Consider the following 17,722-nt stretch of genomic DNA (forward strand, 5'->3'; position numbering starts at 1 on the left):
CCTTTGACCTTGGACTTCTCAACCTCCATAACTGTAAGAAATAAATTCCTTTTCTTACAAAATACCCAGTTTCAGGTATTCTAAGTAAGAGAAAATGGCCTAAAATTCACTTTTTATTAATATAAAAAGGATGACATACTCCTCACCTATTCTGAATGAAATTATACACTATTGTATTGCCTGAGTATAAAAACCTTTTAAGTGTTAAACAAGGAATGATTCATATTTTGTCTGCAAAACTTTTTTTTTTTTTTTTTGAGACAGAGTTTCACTCTGTCACCCAGGCTGAAGTACAGTGGCACAATCCCGGCTCACCGCAACCTCTGCCTGCTGGGTTCAAGCAATTCTCGTGCCTCAGCCCCCAAAATAGCTGGGACTACAGGCATGCACCCCCACGCCCGGCTAATTTTCGTACTTTAAGTAGAAACGAAGTTTCACCATGTTGGCCAGGCTGGTCACGAACTCCTCACCTCAAGTGATCCGCCCACCTTGTCCTCCCAAAGTACTGGGATTACAGGCGTGAGCCACTGCACCCAGACTATTTTCTTCTGTTTAATAATTTAGCAACATTTTGAAGGCAGAGAAGGAGAAAAAAAAATTTTTTAATAAATAAAAAATAATTTAGCAACATTTTAATACATTTGTTATTTTACTTTGTGCTAATTACAATTTAATGACTAAGAGATATTTTAAATTTTACATTTTGGCTGGCTGCAAAGACATATAATAGGGTAATCAATATGCATGAAAGACTGTAATGCATAAAAATATACTACCTTCATAATGTATGCATGTTACAGGCAAAATATAACTTATGCATAAAATACATCATATAAGAATAGAATCTGGTGTGAAAAGTATAACAGAAATGCAAATTCAAGGCAGAAAGGACTATAAAATTTTTAAACGTCAAAAAAGGAAGCTGTTTATGTATTTTTATAAATGAATAAAAGGGGTATCAAATCACAATGGTATTTAGAGTCCACTAAAAAGAGTGATTTAGGCCAGGCGTGGTGGCTCACGCCTGTAATCCCAGCACTTTGGGAGGCCGAGGCAGGCGGATCACGAGGTCAGGAGATCGAGACCATCCTGGTTAACACGGTGAAACCCGGTCTCTACTAAAAAAATAGAAAAAAAATAGCCAGGCATTGTAGTGGGCGCCTGTAGTCCCTATACTCGGGAGGCTGAGGCAGGAGAATGGGGTGAACCCAGGAGGCGGAGCTTGCAGTGAGCCGAGATCGAGCCACTGCACTCTAGCCTGGATGACAGAGCAAGACTCCGTCTCAAAAAGAAAAAAAAAAGTGATTTATCAGTATTATATAAAGTTATTAAAAATCATTAGCTGGGCACAGTGGCTCATGCTTATAATCCCAGCACTTTGGGCGGCCAAGGCAGGTGGATCACTTGAGATCAGGAGTTCAAGACCAACCTGGCCAACACAGCGAAACCCCATCTCCACTAAAAATACAAAAATTAGCCAGGCGTGGTGGCAGGCGCCTGTGGTCCCAGCTACTGGGGAGGCTGAGGCAGGAGAATCACTTGAACCTGGGAGATGGAGGTTGTAGTGAGCCAAGATTGTGCCACTGTACTCCAGCCTAGGCAGCAGGGCCTACTTTCAACTTAGTAGAAAGCTATAACTCAACTTCCCACTATGCCTTTCATAGAATGATGCAAAGCACAGCCTATATTTTGGATGTTTTGTTTCCTAATGGCATAGATAGGTATTCTTTTATAATCAATTCTTACCATGAACATAGTTCCTAAAAATCAGAGACAACAAAATGGTACAGTGGTAGTCCTCAACATTTTTTTCTGCCCTAAATTACTGGAGAAAAATGACATACACTCCAAAGAACAGAAGACGGGGAAGCAAGAGGGAGCACAGGGAAGTAGCCTGCCTCTTTATTCTGCCTCTAGCCCCTACAAAGAGAACCACTGAGTGAAAAAAATCACTAGATACAAATCAAAAAACCTGCAATATCATCCTGATTCTGACATTAACTTGTTTTCTGAACTGGACAAGCCACTTAATTTCTCTAATAAGGATAAAACTCCCTATGTCACAGGGTTGCTATCCAGATCAAATAACATTACACAAAAAGTGTCCAGCGCATTATTTAACAATTATGATAAATACTCATCCCTGCCCCCTCTTCTTGGAATCTTCTACCCCTATAAAATGAAGAATTCAATTAGCTCAAAAAGGGAGGAAAGGGCACTTTTAAATGTTGACAACTTTTATAAGAGCCTTTTATTGAGGCTGAAACAAACACTTTTTATTCAAATGTGCTGCTCCTCTGAAGACCAGCATAGCACAGAACTTAGTGCCTTGAAAGGCGCAGGTACAGACTGTGAAGTTCCGAAATAGGACAGTCATAAGAGGGGTCCCATGCCTAATGTTGCACAGTTAATGTCAAGTTAAGATGTGGTACATAGCAGATGACAATAAAATATTCTATAAATACTTGGAACTAAAATTGCTTCCAAGAATTAAATCAGTAAAATTTCTATAAATCTACAAATATTGCCACATAGTCCAAAGAATCCCAACAGTATCAAGTAAAGTTTTACAGAATTGGTAAAACCAATCAGGTAGACAGTGTGGATGTGGCAAGATTTTAAACAACATATTTAATTGGCTCTTCCAATTTTAAAAAAAGTTGATTAAAATATATTAGAAAGGAAGAGAATGGGGGGACAAAACCATTAATCACTACAACAATGTTTGAGACTAAAGCTGGACTGAAATTTAAGAAGCTTATAAAGAAATAGATTAAGAGTAAATCACAGGGTTAGAATAAAAAAGCAAAAAGTTACAAGGTTTATGAAAATAATATTTTTAAATCTCATTAGCAAAGTAAATGAGGATTAAAACTCAATTAGAGAAAGCTGAAAGAATCAAACTAGATTTAAACCTAAATACCTAAAATAGAACTATACTCTTTGTATTCTTAATTTTTCTTATGCTTTTTATTTTAAAAATTTTATTGATAATTGTTCAAAATGACTAGCCACATATTTTTATTAAAGGACATTTTTAAATTTGGAATTGGAAGATATTTATATCACTGCTTAGCTCTTGGGTCACATCAACAAAACCGGCCCATGTTATATCAACCTCCCATTTATTTGCTAATACATTTTATTTCTGGCTTTTGTCTCCATATTTGCACTGTGATTTGCCTGGCAGAGGGCGCCACTGACATCCCATTCAAATACAGGGGACCCTTTTAGGCATTACTTTACTAGATATCTCTGTTGCATCAGGTATTATTGACTATTCTTATATAAACTCATCATATTTCATCAGAGCTTGTCTTAGTTCTGCTTTTTCTTAATCTCAGTCTATACTCATTCTTTATCTATCCATCTATTAAATGTTCTAGCTTCCAGCCCACTTCTTTTACTTTTTACTCTTTTTTTTTTTAGAAAGTTTCATCTACTGGTTGCTTTAAATACCACCCACATAATAATAAAAATAGTGCTAGTAATAGCTACCATTTATTGAATAATATTGCGTCAAACTATGTAAAATTAAATACAATTAAAGAGTCCAGGCGAGGCACTGTAGCTCACATGTGTAATCCCGGCACTTTGAGAGAATGAGGTGAGAGGATTCCAAGACCAGCCTAGGTAACATAGTGAGACCCATCTCTAAAAAATAAATTTTTTTTAAATTAGCTGGGCATGGTAGGGCACATGCCTGTAGTCCCAGCTACTCAGGAGGCTGAGGTAAGAGAATTGCTTAAGCCTGGGAGGCTACAGGGAGGCATGACAGCACCACTCACTGCACTCCAGAATGGGCAACACAGCAAGACCCTGTCACCAAAAACAAAAGGAGTCCAGCCATGACTCTTCTACCCGCCAAAAAACATAAATCCAACTGTCTCCTGAATATGCCTGCCTGGATATCACAGTTATCTCAAGCTTGAACAAAACTCAATTCAATCTTTCAAGCCCCTCTTCCATATCCTCCTCCTATACTCCCTAACTCATTTGTAAATATCACCATCAGTCACCAAAACCAAAAATTCAAATGTTATCTCTAACTCCTTTGCCCTCTTCATTAAATCAATCAAGTCTTACCTTGATAACACAAAAGTATTATTGCACTCTCTCCCAACCATTCTATCATAACTAAAGTGATCAAGTCATCATCTCGCAACGGGTTTATCACTATAGCCTCCTCAAATCTATTGATCCACTACAGACAAAGCAATTCACATAATCCTAAAATATGAATCCAACCATGTCATCTGCCTGCTTAAATCTCTCAAGTGCTCTCCACTGCCAATAATAGAGGCATGAGAGATTTCAAGCTCCTCAGTAGCCAATAATATTAGCTAACATATGCCAAACATACAAATAATCTCATTCAATCCTCACAAGAACCCTAATATCCTTATTTTACTCACAAGGAAACTGAGCTTCCATAGATAACCAAGGTCACACAGCTCCAGAGCACACTCTTAACCTCTATTCTATAATGCCACTGTGAAGAAGTAAGTGATTTCTTTCCACATCTGTCTCCTCAATTAGATTACAAGCTGCTTAAAGGCAAAACAGTTATTTAATATTGTATTCCCAGTATTTGGCAAAAGAGTAACCATAAAACGTGTGCTCCAAAAAGTGTGTGTTGAGCTGTGAAATGAACTGTTAAAAAAGAATCTATGTTTATGTATCCTTAGAAGTACCATTTCCTTCAATATTCAAAGTTAGGTTTGAACATCAAAGAACCCAAAGAACAGCATCTATCTGGGCAAAATGAAGGAAAGTAGTCTATGTTCATTTAGTATCCATAATTTAGGTTGTTTTTTGAGGAAGCCCCAGAGCAACTCAGGACCAATCACTCAATATGTGAAATGACATAAAGATTCAAATAGCAGTTTATTTCAAATTCTAAGAATTTAGAAGTTTGAAGGAGAGAAGCAGAATAACCAAAGACTATCTGTTAATGTGGGTCATAAGGTAGTCAAATAAGAGAAAATGTTCAAACTTAAGAAGCATTTCCGAACACCACCAATAATCTAGAATACGTTATAGAAAAATACATCATATACACAATAGATACAACTTTTTTTTGAAGATACCTTTTAAAAAATATAAACATATAAAAAGAAATGTAAAATTTTACAATAAACCTAAGCTGTACTGGTTAATATCATAAATGCTAATTATATCTATTAAAATTTAATTAACATGAAATAAAATGTTGAAATTCATCAGTTGCACTAGCCACACTTCAAATGATCAAAGCCAAATGTGACTAGTGGTTACCATGTTGGATAGCACAGATACACAACATTTCCATAATCATGAAACATTCTAGTGGACAGCAAACACTGCTGCAAAGATACTGACCCCAGATTTCATTTGTACTTTATTGACTTCTACATGGTCTGAATTTTTTTCTAAAAAAGCATTTACTTTTATAATTTTTGAACCTAACAGATTTAGCAAATGATCACTACCATAAGATGTATATGTTTTAAAAAAAAATCAGCCTAACCATTTTGTAACCCATATTAAATGTATTTAAATTTTATGTGTTATTAAAAGATAATAGAAGAATACCTAAAATAAAGAAAGAAATATTTGTAGGGATAAGAAAATTTGTTGGTAAAGATCTCTTTTTTCCAAATTAATCCATAAATACAATACTAAACAAAATCCCAGACAGAATATTTAGGTCAATTAAAGACCTAAATATACAAAACATAATGTTGAAAGCTGTAGAAAAAAATATGGCAATAGCTTTACAAAGAATTAACTAAAAGGCCGGGCACGGTAGTTCACACCTGTAATCCCAGCACTTTGGGAGGCTGAGGTGGGTGGATCACTTGAGGTTAGGAGTTCAAGACCAGCCTGACCAACATGGTGAAACCCCGTCTGTATTAAAAACACAAAAATTAGCCAGGCGTGGTGGCACATGCCTGTAATCTCAGCTACTCGGGAGACTGAGGCATGAGAATAGCTTGAACCCGGGAGGCAGAGGTTGCAGGGAGCTGAGATCATGCCACTGCACTCCAGCCTGAGCGACAGTGAAACTTCATCTCAAAAAAAAAAAAAATTAACGATAAAAGTGTCAGAGCAGTTTACAATTCATTTTAAAGCAAAACAATTAAATGTCTAGCTTTTAACCTAACACATGCAGTCTCACTTGACACTCCAAATATTTTTTTCACTTTCAAAGCTAACATACACCCATTTGTAGAAGTAATAAATTTTTATTTATAGAAATAATTCAGTTGTAAATTATTGGCACTGAATAATCAGCACTAAAATTTATGGCCAATTACTTTGAGCATTTTCCTTTTTTTAATTTTTAGAGACAGGGTCTCACTACATTGCCTAGGATGGAGGGCAGTGGCTATTCACAGGCATAATCATGGTGCACTACAGCTCGAGCCTCCCAAGTAGCTGGCACTACAGGCAAGCACCACCACAGCCAGCTACTTCAGGCATTTTAGGTGTGAACATTAAGTAACATCTTTCATGCATACTTAGATTAATAAAAACTCATGTAAGGTTTGTATGTTTATTTTATTAAAGGTTTAGATCTGTGAGAAAAACACGTTTCCTCAACTACTCCCGTCACAAAACTGAGTATTTTCTTTTTTCTTTTTCTTTTTTTCCTGCGATGGAGTCTCACTCCGTCACCCAGGCTGGAGTGCAGTGGCGCAATCTCGGTTCACTGCAACCTCCGCTCCTGGGTTCAAGCGATTCTCCTGCCTCAGCCTCCTGAGTAGCTGGGATTGCAGGTGCGCGCCACCACACCCAGCTAATTTTTTATTTTTAATAGAGACGGGGTTCACCTTGTTAGCCAGGCTGGTCTCTAACTTCTGACCTCAGGTGATCCACTCACCTTGGCCTCCCAAAGTGCTGGGATTACAGGTGTGAGCCACCGCGCCCAGCCAAAACTGAGTATTTTCATTTCTACTGATGGTTTTCCTTTCTCAATTACCATTTCATTCATTCTCTCATTCCTCTTACTTTCATATTTATCTAATGTCAGGAAAAACCAAGGCAAACCTACCTTACACATTCCTTCCCTGCCTTTTTCATCCCTATTAATACATACCTCTATAATTATACACCAGGGCTTAACTGGAGGTATTCATATGTTCCACATTTCCTATCCCCTCATGCCCACTGTGTCCCTACAGTTTACTAGAAAAGATTCTTTTCAATAATGTACTTTCTGCCACAGGTGTTCCTAATAATTTTCAATTCTTTTTTTGGTGGGAGGGACAGGAGTTTGAGGCTGCAGTGAGTAGGCTATGATTGTGCTACTGCACTCCAGTCTGGGAAACAGAAAAACTTGTCTCTAAAAAAAAAAAATCAGAATCAGAAAAATATTTTATCAAATGAATTTTGACAATTAGAACTCACTTTCATAGTGTAAGATGCTAATCAGTATATATCTCATTCATTTGGTATATGTCTTGGTCCCCTTGTGCTGCTATAACAAAAATACCACAGACCAGGCTATTTATTTATTTATTTACTTATGTTTTGTTGTTGTTGTTTTATCTTTCTTATTTTGTTTGGGGTAATTTATAAACAATAGAAATATATTTCTCACATTCCTGGAGGCTGGGAAATCCAAGGTTAAGGCACCAGCAAGATTGGTGTCTGGCGAGGCTTTTCTCTGCTTCTAAGATGGAACCTTGTTGCTGCATCTTCCAGAGGGGAAGAACACTGTGTCCTCACATGGCAGAAGGAATGTAAAGGCAGGAGAGCTCTCCCTTCAACCTTGAGTCCTTTCACAAGCGTGCTAACCCCATTCATAAGAGCAGAGCCTACATAACTTGGTCAACTCCCAAGAGTCACACTTCCTATACTGCTACACTGGGGATAAGTTTCAACATGAATTTTTGGAGAGGATACCATCATTCAAACCATAGAAATATACCACTTATCTATGCTGGGTGTGGTGGCTCATGCCTGTAATCCCGGCACTTTGGGAGACCGAGGTGGGCAGATCACCAGTTCAGGAGTTCGAGACCAGCCTGGCCAATATGGTGAAACCCTGTCTCTACTAAAACTGCAAAAATTAGCCAGGCATGGTGGCACATGCCTACAGTCCCAGCTACTCGGGAAGCTGAGGCAAGAGGATCGCTTGAACCTGGGAGGCAGAGGTTGCAGTGAGCTGAGATTGCACCACTGCACTGCAACTTGGGTGACAGAGCAAGACTCCATCTCAAAAATAAAAAATAAATAAATATATATATATATATGTATATACACACACACATAGTACTTATCTAAATACTTATCTAATGGTGGCTCAAAATGTAGGCTAAACACAATCCGTTTATATCATAAGGTAAATTTTTAAATATATTTGGAAGAAATAGCCAGGAGTAACAATACAGAAGACTCTTTTATTGTTAGGGTCCAAAGACTTGTTTTTTATCTTCAAGTACTTATTTGAAAATCAAAGTTAAAGATTAAAACCTTCCAGATATAAAATAAAACTTCAGCTAGCCACTTAGGACCAGCTGCTAGTAAAACATGTAAAACATGTGAAACAAAGAGGTTACTCGAGCTCCCAGCAGCGTCATTGATGGCAGCAGCAGGCTGTCTAGAGCAGCTGCTGCAAAGACACTGGCTGCAATAGGGGAGATGCAGCCAGTGCTGCAAGCTCCACAGAGCCCATGGGAGCTGGGAACAGGTGGGAGCCACACCCACTTCCAAGTTGGCAGGGCTGGAGCCCCACCCTCCTGAGCCACCCAGCCATGGCTGTGGACCCAGGTATCCCTGTGCTCTCTGGGGCCCAGGAAGTCCCCCTTTCCCCTGCAGGCTCAGAAGTGCCTGTTCCCATGCCTGGCCTCTCCTCAATCCCAGCACCTGCTCTGGGGTGGAACAAAGTCGTGGCCAAGCCCAGGCACTGTCACAACCCAGCGGGTGTGCATGTGCTCAGGGCGGCACTGACATACCAGCCCCCTAGCCCCTCAGCCCCCCTCTGGACTTTAGGTGCAGAGAAGCATGGGAGGGAGGCCAAGGTGGGGCTGAGGGCAGCTCAATGGGGCCAGCAAGTACCCTCATCACCAACAGCCTGCACACTGTGGACAACATGACTGATGGCAGCAGGAGGCAAACAGTCTCCTGGGAAAAAAGGGGTGGGTTCAGGTGAAGCCCCACCTTCAAGCCAGGGACAGCCTGAATGAAGCATGGGGGCCAGGCTATCAGTTCCAGGTGGGGTCCACTGAGGGAAGTGAGAACTCATGGTGCTTTTTCCAGACCCACCCATAGCCGCCCATGGACCAATCAGCACACACTTCTCCCTTGTGAAGCCCATAAAAACCCTGGACTCAGCCAGACTTACAGAAGAGACCCGGGACTAACAACTGTGGAAAGGAGTTACCCCCTTGGGGTCTCATCTCGCTGAGAGGTGGACACTTGTCAGGATGACCTGCCTGCAGAAAGGAGCTACCTACTTCAGGTCTCCTGAGAGCTGTTCTGTTGCTCAATGAAGCTCCCCTCCACCTTGCTCACCCTCCAGTTGTCCCCATACCTCATTGTTCATGGACGCAGGATAAGAAGTTAAGACCCACCAAGTGGCAGGACTGAAACAGCTGTAACACAAACAGGGCTAAAATATGCCTCGCCCCACTCAGCACCTTGCAGGCAACAAGAAGGAAAGAAGAGCTGCAGCCCTTCTGAGAGCCCAGACCTAGGGGGTCCCCAATCCAGGGCTGTGACACTCTCTTTGGGGCTCTGTGGTTTCTGGTATCTCCAAGCTTCTGGGCACCACCATATTATCCTCGTCCAGACGTGGGTTCCTACAGTGGAAGCCACTCGAGATGCATCAGATCCAGCCGCAGGCTTGCATGAAGCCAGCACCTGTGCCAGCGCCTGGAGATGCCCACCCCATCGCAGCAGCTGGCATGAGTGGCTGTACACAGTGGCCAGACCCCATACTCGCTTGCTCACACACCCTTCGCCACGCCACTCTGCACCTGGCTCGCCCTTGGTAGGTGTGGGATCCAGGCTGGTAGCACGAGCTGAATGCAGCCTGCCAGGCCAAACGAGCAGAACAAGCCCAGCAGGCACAAGCAAACCTCAGGCAAAGGCTCCACCAACCATAGTGGCTTCTGGCTGGAAAAGCGACACCCTAAGAATCCTGTGACATCATCACACAGCTGCCAAGTCATAATCACTCTGATCACATTTGCCTGAAATTTTAAAAACAGTGATCCAAAAACATAATGTTGAGTGAAAAACAGCACACTACCAAAGACTACACATAGTATTAGCCCATAAACATTTATCTTCAAGTTATATATGCCTAACAAACAACTGGAGGCATGTTCACCAAAATAACAACACTGATTATATATGTGTGAAAGCTAATCATACAAATTGGGTCATTCTTGTCATATCTGACTAAAACAGGTGACAGGCTGCGGGGAAGAGCACTCAGCACACATAACATTGCTCCAAGAAGGTATTTCTCTGCAAGCCTGGCTGCTGAAACTGCCTGTTGTAATCTGAAAACAGTTTTATCCAGTAGCTACTGAAACAATGAGCTGTGACTCTAAAAGACTAGTTTTCCTCACTGCAGTCACTCACCAATCAAAGCTTGCCACCTCCCCAAAACTAGTGCCAATGAGCTTTCTTTCAAAACAATACAAAACATTTCACCTTTTTATAAAACTTCCAATCTTATCTTTCTTCTTCAGACGTAGCAAAGACCACCTGGTCTGTGTGTATATCCCAAATTTCAATTCTTGCTTCCCATATAAAATGTTCTACATTTATGGGTTTGTCTCTATATTTTATTTTACTTTTGAAATACACAATAAAATTTCAAATTTTTAAGTTGCTCTTTACTTTTATACATCATGATTTTTTTAAAATAGTGACCATGAATTAGTTGACTTCCTGAACAAAATATCTCACACTACACAAACAAAAGAGATCTAATTTTAAACTCGTGAATTCATGTCCAACTGATTTTATTTTGTTTATTACAGCCTTTGATGTATAACTGACATACAATAAACTGTAGACATTTAAAGTATACAATTTGATACATTATATACCCATATAAGCATCACACTACTAGTTTTCCCCTAAGGTAACCTTTATAGGGTTAAGAAAGTTATCTACATAGTTACCTAGGTTGCTTTGTTATTTTTTTTCATCAGGAATAGATATTAGATTTTGTCAAAAGGTTTTTCTTTGTCTATTGAGATAATTATATGGAGTTTTCTTAGGCTGTTAGGTTAGTTTCTTACTATAGTGAATTACTCTAATTACATTTCTTCTTTTTTTTTTTTTTTTTTTTTGAGACAGATTCTCAGGCTGTCACACTGGCTGGAGTGCAGTGGTGCAATCTCGGCTCACTGCAACCTCCGCCTCCCAGGTTCACCCGATTCTCCTGCCTCAGCCTCCCGAGTATCTGGGATTACAGGCACATGCCACCATGCCCAGCTAATTTTTGTATTTTTAATAGAGACGGAATTTCGCCCTATTGGCCAGGCTGGTCTCAAACTCCTGATCTCAAGTGATCCATCCACCTCAGCCTCCCAAAGTGCTGGGATTACAGGCGTGAGCCACCATGCCTAGCCTTCTAATTACATTTCAAATGTTAACCTGCTCTACATTCCTGGTACACGACTTAATTCTGCAATAAATGATACACAGAGTGATAATGTGGGTAAGTCATTTTCAACTTTCATTATGAATTTGTATTCAAAGTTGGGAAAACAATTATAGATAGATAACAGAATGAAAATATCAACCTTAAAAACACAGTTAATAGAAGTAAGGAGATAGAAAGATGGAAGAAGTAGCATAGGAAAGAATAGGGGCACCAGTAATCTCGTTCTCCATAATGAGAAGTCAACAGATTCCATTGAAATTTGGGTTTTTTTGTTTTGGTTTGGTTTGGCTTGGTTTATTTTTTTTTATTTTTTTTTATTTTTTTTTTTTTTGAGACAGAGTGTCAACTCTGTCACCCAGGCTGGAGTGCAATGGTGCGATTTCAGCTCACTGCAACCTCTGCCTCCCGGGTTCAAGCAATTCTCCTGCCTCAGCCACCTGAGTAGCTGGGACTACGGGTGCATGCCATCACACCTGGCTAATTTTTGGTATTTTTAGTAGACACAGGGTTTTGCCATGTTGGCAAGGCTTGAACTCCTGACCTCAAGTGATTCACCTGCCTCAGCCTCCAAAAGTGCTGGAATTACAGGCGTGAGCCACCACGCCCAGCCTGAAATTTGACAGAACAAGAAATTTTAAGAAATGTAAGTATAGTATATTATTTAAAAGTACAAGGTAACCAAAAGAACTAAAATCATTAACGTAACTGTATATAGTAGTATTTTCTGACTGGGAAAGTGTGTTTTAAAGTTTCTATCTGAATGTCTTAGGACAAAACACATCTCCCAGTTTATCCTAGACCCCCAGCACATTTCCTATTATGTTACCGTAAGTCAAATTTACACATTTATAAATTCTTGTCTTACCCTTTGACATATGAGTTTAGCCAAATATACTTACAGGGGTAATCCCCAGGATATAAAAAAAAGTTTCAAAAAAATTATTGTCCCCCATAATTACTTATATTTCTATATACTATCAATGAACAATAAGAAAATAAAAGAAAACAATCCCAATTTACAATGGCATCAAAAATAATAAAATTAAATTTAACCAAAGAAGTATAAGACTTATACACTGAAAACCTACTAAACACTGCTAAAATTACTTTTAAAAGACCTAAGGCTAGGCGCAGTGGTTTACACCTATAATCCCATAACTTTGGGAGGCCAAGACGGGCGGATCCCAAGGTCAGGAGTTTGAGACAAGCCTGACCAACATGGTAAAACCCCGTCTCTACTAAAAATACAAAAATTAGCCAGGCATGATGGCACACGCCTGTAATCCCAGCTACTCAGGAGGCTGAGGCAGTAGAATCGCTTCAACCCCAGAAATGGAGATTGCAGTGAGCTGAGATCATGCCACTGCACTCCAGCCTGGACAACAGAGCAAGATTCTGTCTCCAAAAAAAAAAAAAAAGACCTAAATAAATGGAAAGACATTCTGTCTTAATAACTTGGAAGACTTAATCATGTATTTATCTATACATTCAATGTAATTCCAATCAAAATTCCAACTGCCTTTTTTACAAAAATGAAAAAGCTATCCCCAAAAATTCATATGGAATTGTGAGGGATCTCAAATTAAAAAATAATAATAATAATAATAATAATAATCTTGAAAAACAAAGTTGGAGGACTTACACTTCCTGACTTCAAAATTTACTACAAAGCTACAGTAATCAAAACAGTGTCGTACAGGCCAGGTATGACGGCTAATGCCTATAATCCCAGCACTTTGGGAGGCCAAGGTGGGAAGACAACTTGGGCCTAGGATCAAGCCAGGCTTGAGTTTGAGACCAGCCTGGGCAACATAAGGAGATCCCGTTTATACAAAAAAATTTTAAAAATAGCTAGGGATGGTGGTACATGCATATAGTCTCAGTTACTTGGGAGGCTGAAAATAGAAGGATCACTTGAACCCAGGAGTTCAAGGTTTCAGTGAGCTATGATTGCACCACTGCACCCCAGCCTGGGTGACAGAGCAAGACCCTGTCTCCAAAAAAAAAAAACAAAACACACATACACAAAAACACCAATGTCATACTGGCATAAGGACAGACATATGTATCAATGGAATAGAATGGAGTCCAGAAATTTACCCATATATCTATGGTCACCTGATTTTGTCAAGAGTATCAAGATCATTCAATGGGGAAAAGAACAGTCTCTTCAACAAATGATATTGAGACAACTGGATTTCCACACGCAAAAGAATAAAGTTGAATGCTTATTTCATACCTTATACAAAAATTAACTCAAAATTGATCAAATGCCTAAATCTAAGACCTTAAACTACAAAACTCTTAGAAGAAAACACAGGCACAAATCTTTGTGATCCTGGATTTAACAATAGGTTCTTACATATGACAGCAAAAGCATAAGCAACAAAAGAAAAATAAAATGGACATCATCAAAATTTAAAACTTTTGTGCATCAAAGGACACTATCAAAAAATTAAAGTAAATCCCCAGAATGGGAGAAAATGTTTGCAAATCATACGCTAGCTGATAAGGGTCTAGTATCCAGAATATAAAAATAACTTTTACAACTTAACAAAAAGACAACGACCCAGTTAAAAAATGGGCAAAGAGCTTCAACATTTTCCCAAAGATATACAGATATCCAATAAGCATATGAAAAGATGCTAACATCAAAAGTTTTCAATAGAAAAATGCAAATCAAAATCACAATGAGACATCATTTCACACCCACTCATATGGCTATAATTTAAAAAATAAAAAATAAGCTTTGGCAAAGATGTAGAGAAACTGGAACCCTTTTATACACTGCTGGTAGGAATGCAAAACAGTGCAGCTGCTTTGGAAAACAGTTTGGTGGTTTCTCTAGAAGTTAAACACAGAATTACCATGTGACCCAGCAGTTCCACTCCTATGTGTATACCCAAGAGAAATGAAAACACATTCCCACACAAAAGCTTATGCATGAATGTTCATAAGAAGCATTGTTCCTAATAGACAAAAAATAAAAACAACATAAGTGTCCATCAACCAATGAATGGATAAACAAAATGTGGTCTATCCACACAATGGAATAGTCCACTATTAAAAGGAATGAAGGACTGATACATGCTACAACATGGATGAACCTTGAAAGAATTACATAAGTAAAATAAGCCCAAACACAAAAGGTCATATATATAAACACAAAAGATCATATATTATTATATGATTCCATTTATATAAAATGCTCAGAATAGACAAATTCAGAGAAAAACTAAGTATACTAGTAGTTCCCAGGAGACTGGGCTAGAGGAGGGAATAGCGAATGACTACTTACTGGGTATGGGATTTCATTTTGGGGTGATGAAAATGTCCTGAATTAGATAGTGGTGATGGTTGTACAACTTTGTGAATATACTGGCAGTCACTGAATTGTATACTTTATAATGGTTAAAATGATCAATTTTATGCGATATAAATTTTACCTCAATTTTTTAAAAAGTAATTATTCTTGGGTACAGAAATTGGGGTGTGTGAGGAGAGGGGGATCTTGCTTTCTCATCATTAATCTTTTTTACTACTTAAATTTGCCATATAGTAGTCCCCCCGTTATCTGAGGTAGATGCATTGTAAGATGCCCAGTGGGTATCTGAAACCATGGATAGTACTGAATCATTGATAGATAGATAGATAGATAGATAGATAGATAGATAGATAGAGAGAGAGAGAGAGAGATAGACAGATACATACATACATACATATATACACACACACACACAAACACACACATACACTGTTTTTCCTACACATACATACCTACACATCATACTATGATAAAGTTCCATTTATAAATTAGGCACAATAAGAGATTAACAACAACTAACTAAAAACAGAACAATTATTAAAATATACTGTAATAAAAGTTACGTGGATGTGGTGTGTGTCTCTCTCTCAAAATGTCTTATTACACTGTCCTATGGGTAACTGAGACCTCAGAAACTGAAAATGAGGACAAAAGAGGGGACTATTGTACCAAATGGCCTCAAATACTTAGGTAAATAAACAAACTGATTTCTCAGCTAAGTTGAAACACTGGAAGTTACTAATAAAGCGGAAACAGCAGAGCTTCATGTCCTCTGAACTCTATCCTGCATATTCTCTTGTCTTCTCTAATCACCTTCCTTCTCCCATTATAGCTTCCGAGAGGAAACCAGATTGGGTACACTCAGGGTAGAATGTCTGTAGATTATGATACCATTATACATGTAGTTCACTGACAGTAGTTTAAAAGTTGGGGAATTTAATAATTAGGTAAATTATATCAACTTTTCTCCTTCCAAATAATAAGCAAAAAAGTTTTAAGTAAAAATAGCAATGTATGTAAGTTTTCCCAAGGAAAATTGTACTCAGTTATTCAATAGTTAATGATAGCACACTTGCTATCACCAGACTTAAATTTCCTGAGTTTTCCTTTAATTGAAGACGTTCGGTGGTAAATTCACTTCTAAAGTTTTCATCCATTCTTCTTCAAATATAAGTTCCACATAGTGCATATGAAGAGTTTAATACTTACTTATCAAGGAAATCTTTGTCCACTACAGCAGAGATGTCAAGCAGAGGATTTCCCATTCCAAAGAGAATATTTTCTCTAAAAAAACACAAAATACAAGTTAGAAATACTTCTAAAAGTAAGTTGATATGTAAAAGGTACACAAAATAAAAATATCTTCATTTCAACCTGAAAATAAACCTAACATACCAGTTTATTAAACATTTGATTTGCCTATTATATGTAGGACATTTTAGAGGTAGCATAAAGACATTTAGAAAAAAAGATGATTATCAGAGAAAGATACAAATCAAAACTACGAGACACCATCTCACACCAATCAGAATAACTATTTTTTTTTTTCTGGGGACACGGAGTTTCGCTCTTGTCACTCAGGCCGGAGTGCAACGGCACGATCTCAGCTCACTGCAACCTCCACCTCCCAGGTTAAAGTGATTCTCCTGCCTCAGCCTCCTGAGTAGCTGGGATTAAAGGTGTCTGCCACCACGCCTGGCTAATTTTTGTATTTTTAGTAGAGATGGAGTTTCACCATGTTGGCCAGGCTGGTCTCGAACTCCTGACCTCAGCTGATCCACCTGCCTTAGCCTCCCAAAATGCTGGGATTACAGGTGTGAGCCACCATGCCCAGCCCAGAATAACTATTACTAAAGAGTCAAAAAAAAAAAAAAAAAAACAGATGTTGTCGAGGTTGTAGAGAAAAGGTAATACTTATAAACTGTTGATGGGAATGCAAATTAGGTTAGCCCCTGTGAAAAGAAGTTTAAAGATCTCTCAAAAAACTTAAAATATAATTACCATCTGACCCAGCAATCTCATTATGGGTATATACCCAAAGAAAAATGAATCATTCTAGGCCGGGCACAGTGGTTCACGCCTGTAATCCCAGCACTTCGGGAGGCCGAGGTGGGTGGATCATGAGGTCAGGAGATCAAGACCATCCTGGCCAACATGGTGAAACCCCGTCTCTACAAAAAATACAAAAATTAGCCAGGCATGGTGGCGCACACCTGTAGTCCCAGCTACTTAGGAGGCTGATGCAGGAGAATCGCTTGAACCCAGGAGGTGGAGGTTGCAGTGAGTTGAGATCATGCCACTGCGCTCCAGCCTAGGCGACAGAGCAAGACTCTGTCTAAAAAATAAAAAAAATAAAAAAAAGAATCATTCTACCAAAAAGGGATATGTTTATTACACCACTCTTCACAATAGCAAAGACATGGAATCAACCTAGGTGCCCATCAATGGTAGAATGCATAAAGAAAATTCAATACATATACACCATGGAATACTATGCAGCCATAAAAAAAAGAACGAAATCATGTCCTTTACAGCAATATGGATGCAGCTGAATTATCCTAAGTGAATTAACATAGAAACAGAAAACCAAGTATCACATGTTTTCACTTATAAGTGGAAGCTAAACACTGGGTACACAGAGACACAAAGATGTCGGGACAATAGACACTGGAGATTCCAAAATCAGGGAGAGAGAGAGGAAAGCAAGAGCTCAAAAACTACCTATTGGTTACTATGTTCACTACTTAGACGATGGAGATCATTACAAACCCAAACTTCAGGAT

At 38.8% G+C, this 17,722-nt stretch overlaps 1 protein-coding gene across 11 annotated transcripts in view; it reads right to left on the reverse strand.

Moving 5' to 3' along the window:
- The window catches only part of ADK (adenosine kinase), a 564,491-nt gene that overhangs the window by 498,543 nt on the left and 48,226 nt on the right, over positions 1-17,722 (reverse strand). For all 11 annotated transcript variants that reach the window (XM_024253829.3, XM_024253826.3, XM_054522434.2 and 8 more), the window contains exon 2: positions 16,149-16,223. In XM_024253829.3, the coding sequence (XP_024109597.1) occupies positions 16,149-16,223 (75 nt within the window). The remainder of the gene's footprint in view (positions 1-16,148; positions 16,224-17,722) is intronic.

Source organism: Pongo abelii, chromosome 8 (assembly GCF_028885655.2).
Source record: "Pongo abelii isolate AG06213 chromosome 8, NHGRI_mPonAbe1-v2.0_pri, whole genome shotgun sequence".
NCBI classification, from domain to species: Eukaryota; Metazoa; Chordata; class Mammalia; order Primates; family Hominidae; genus Pongo; species Pongo abelii.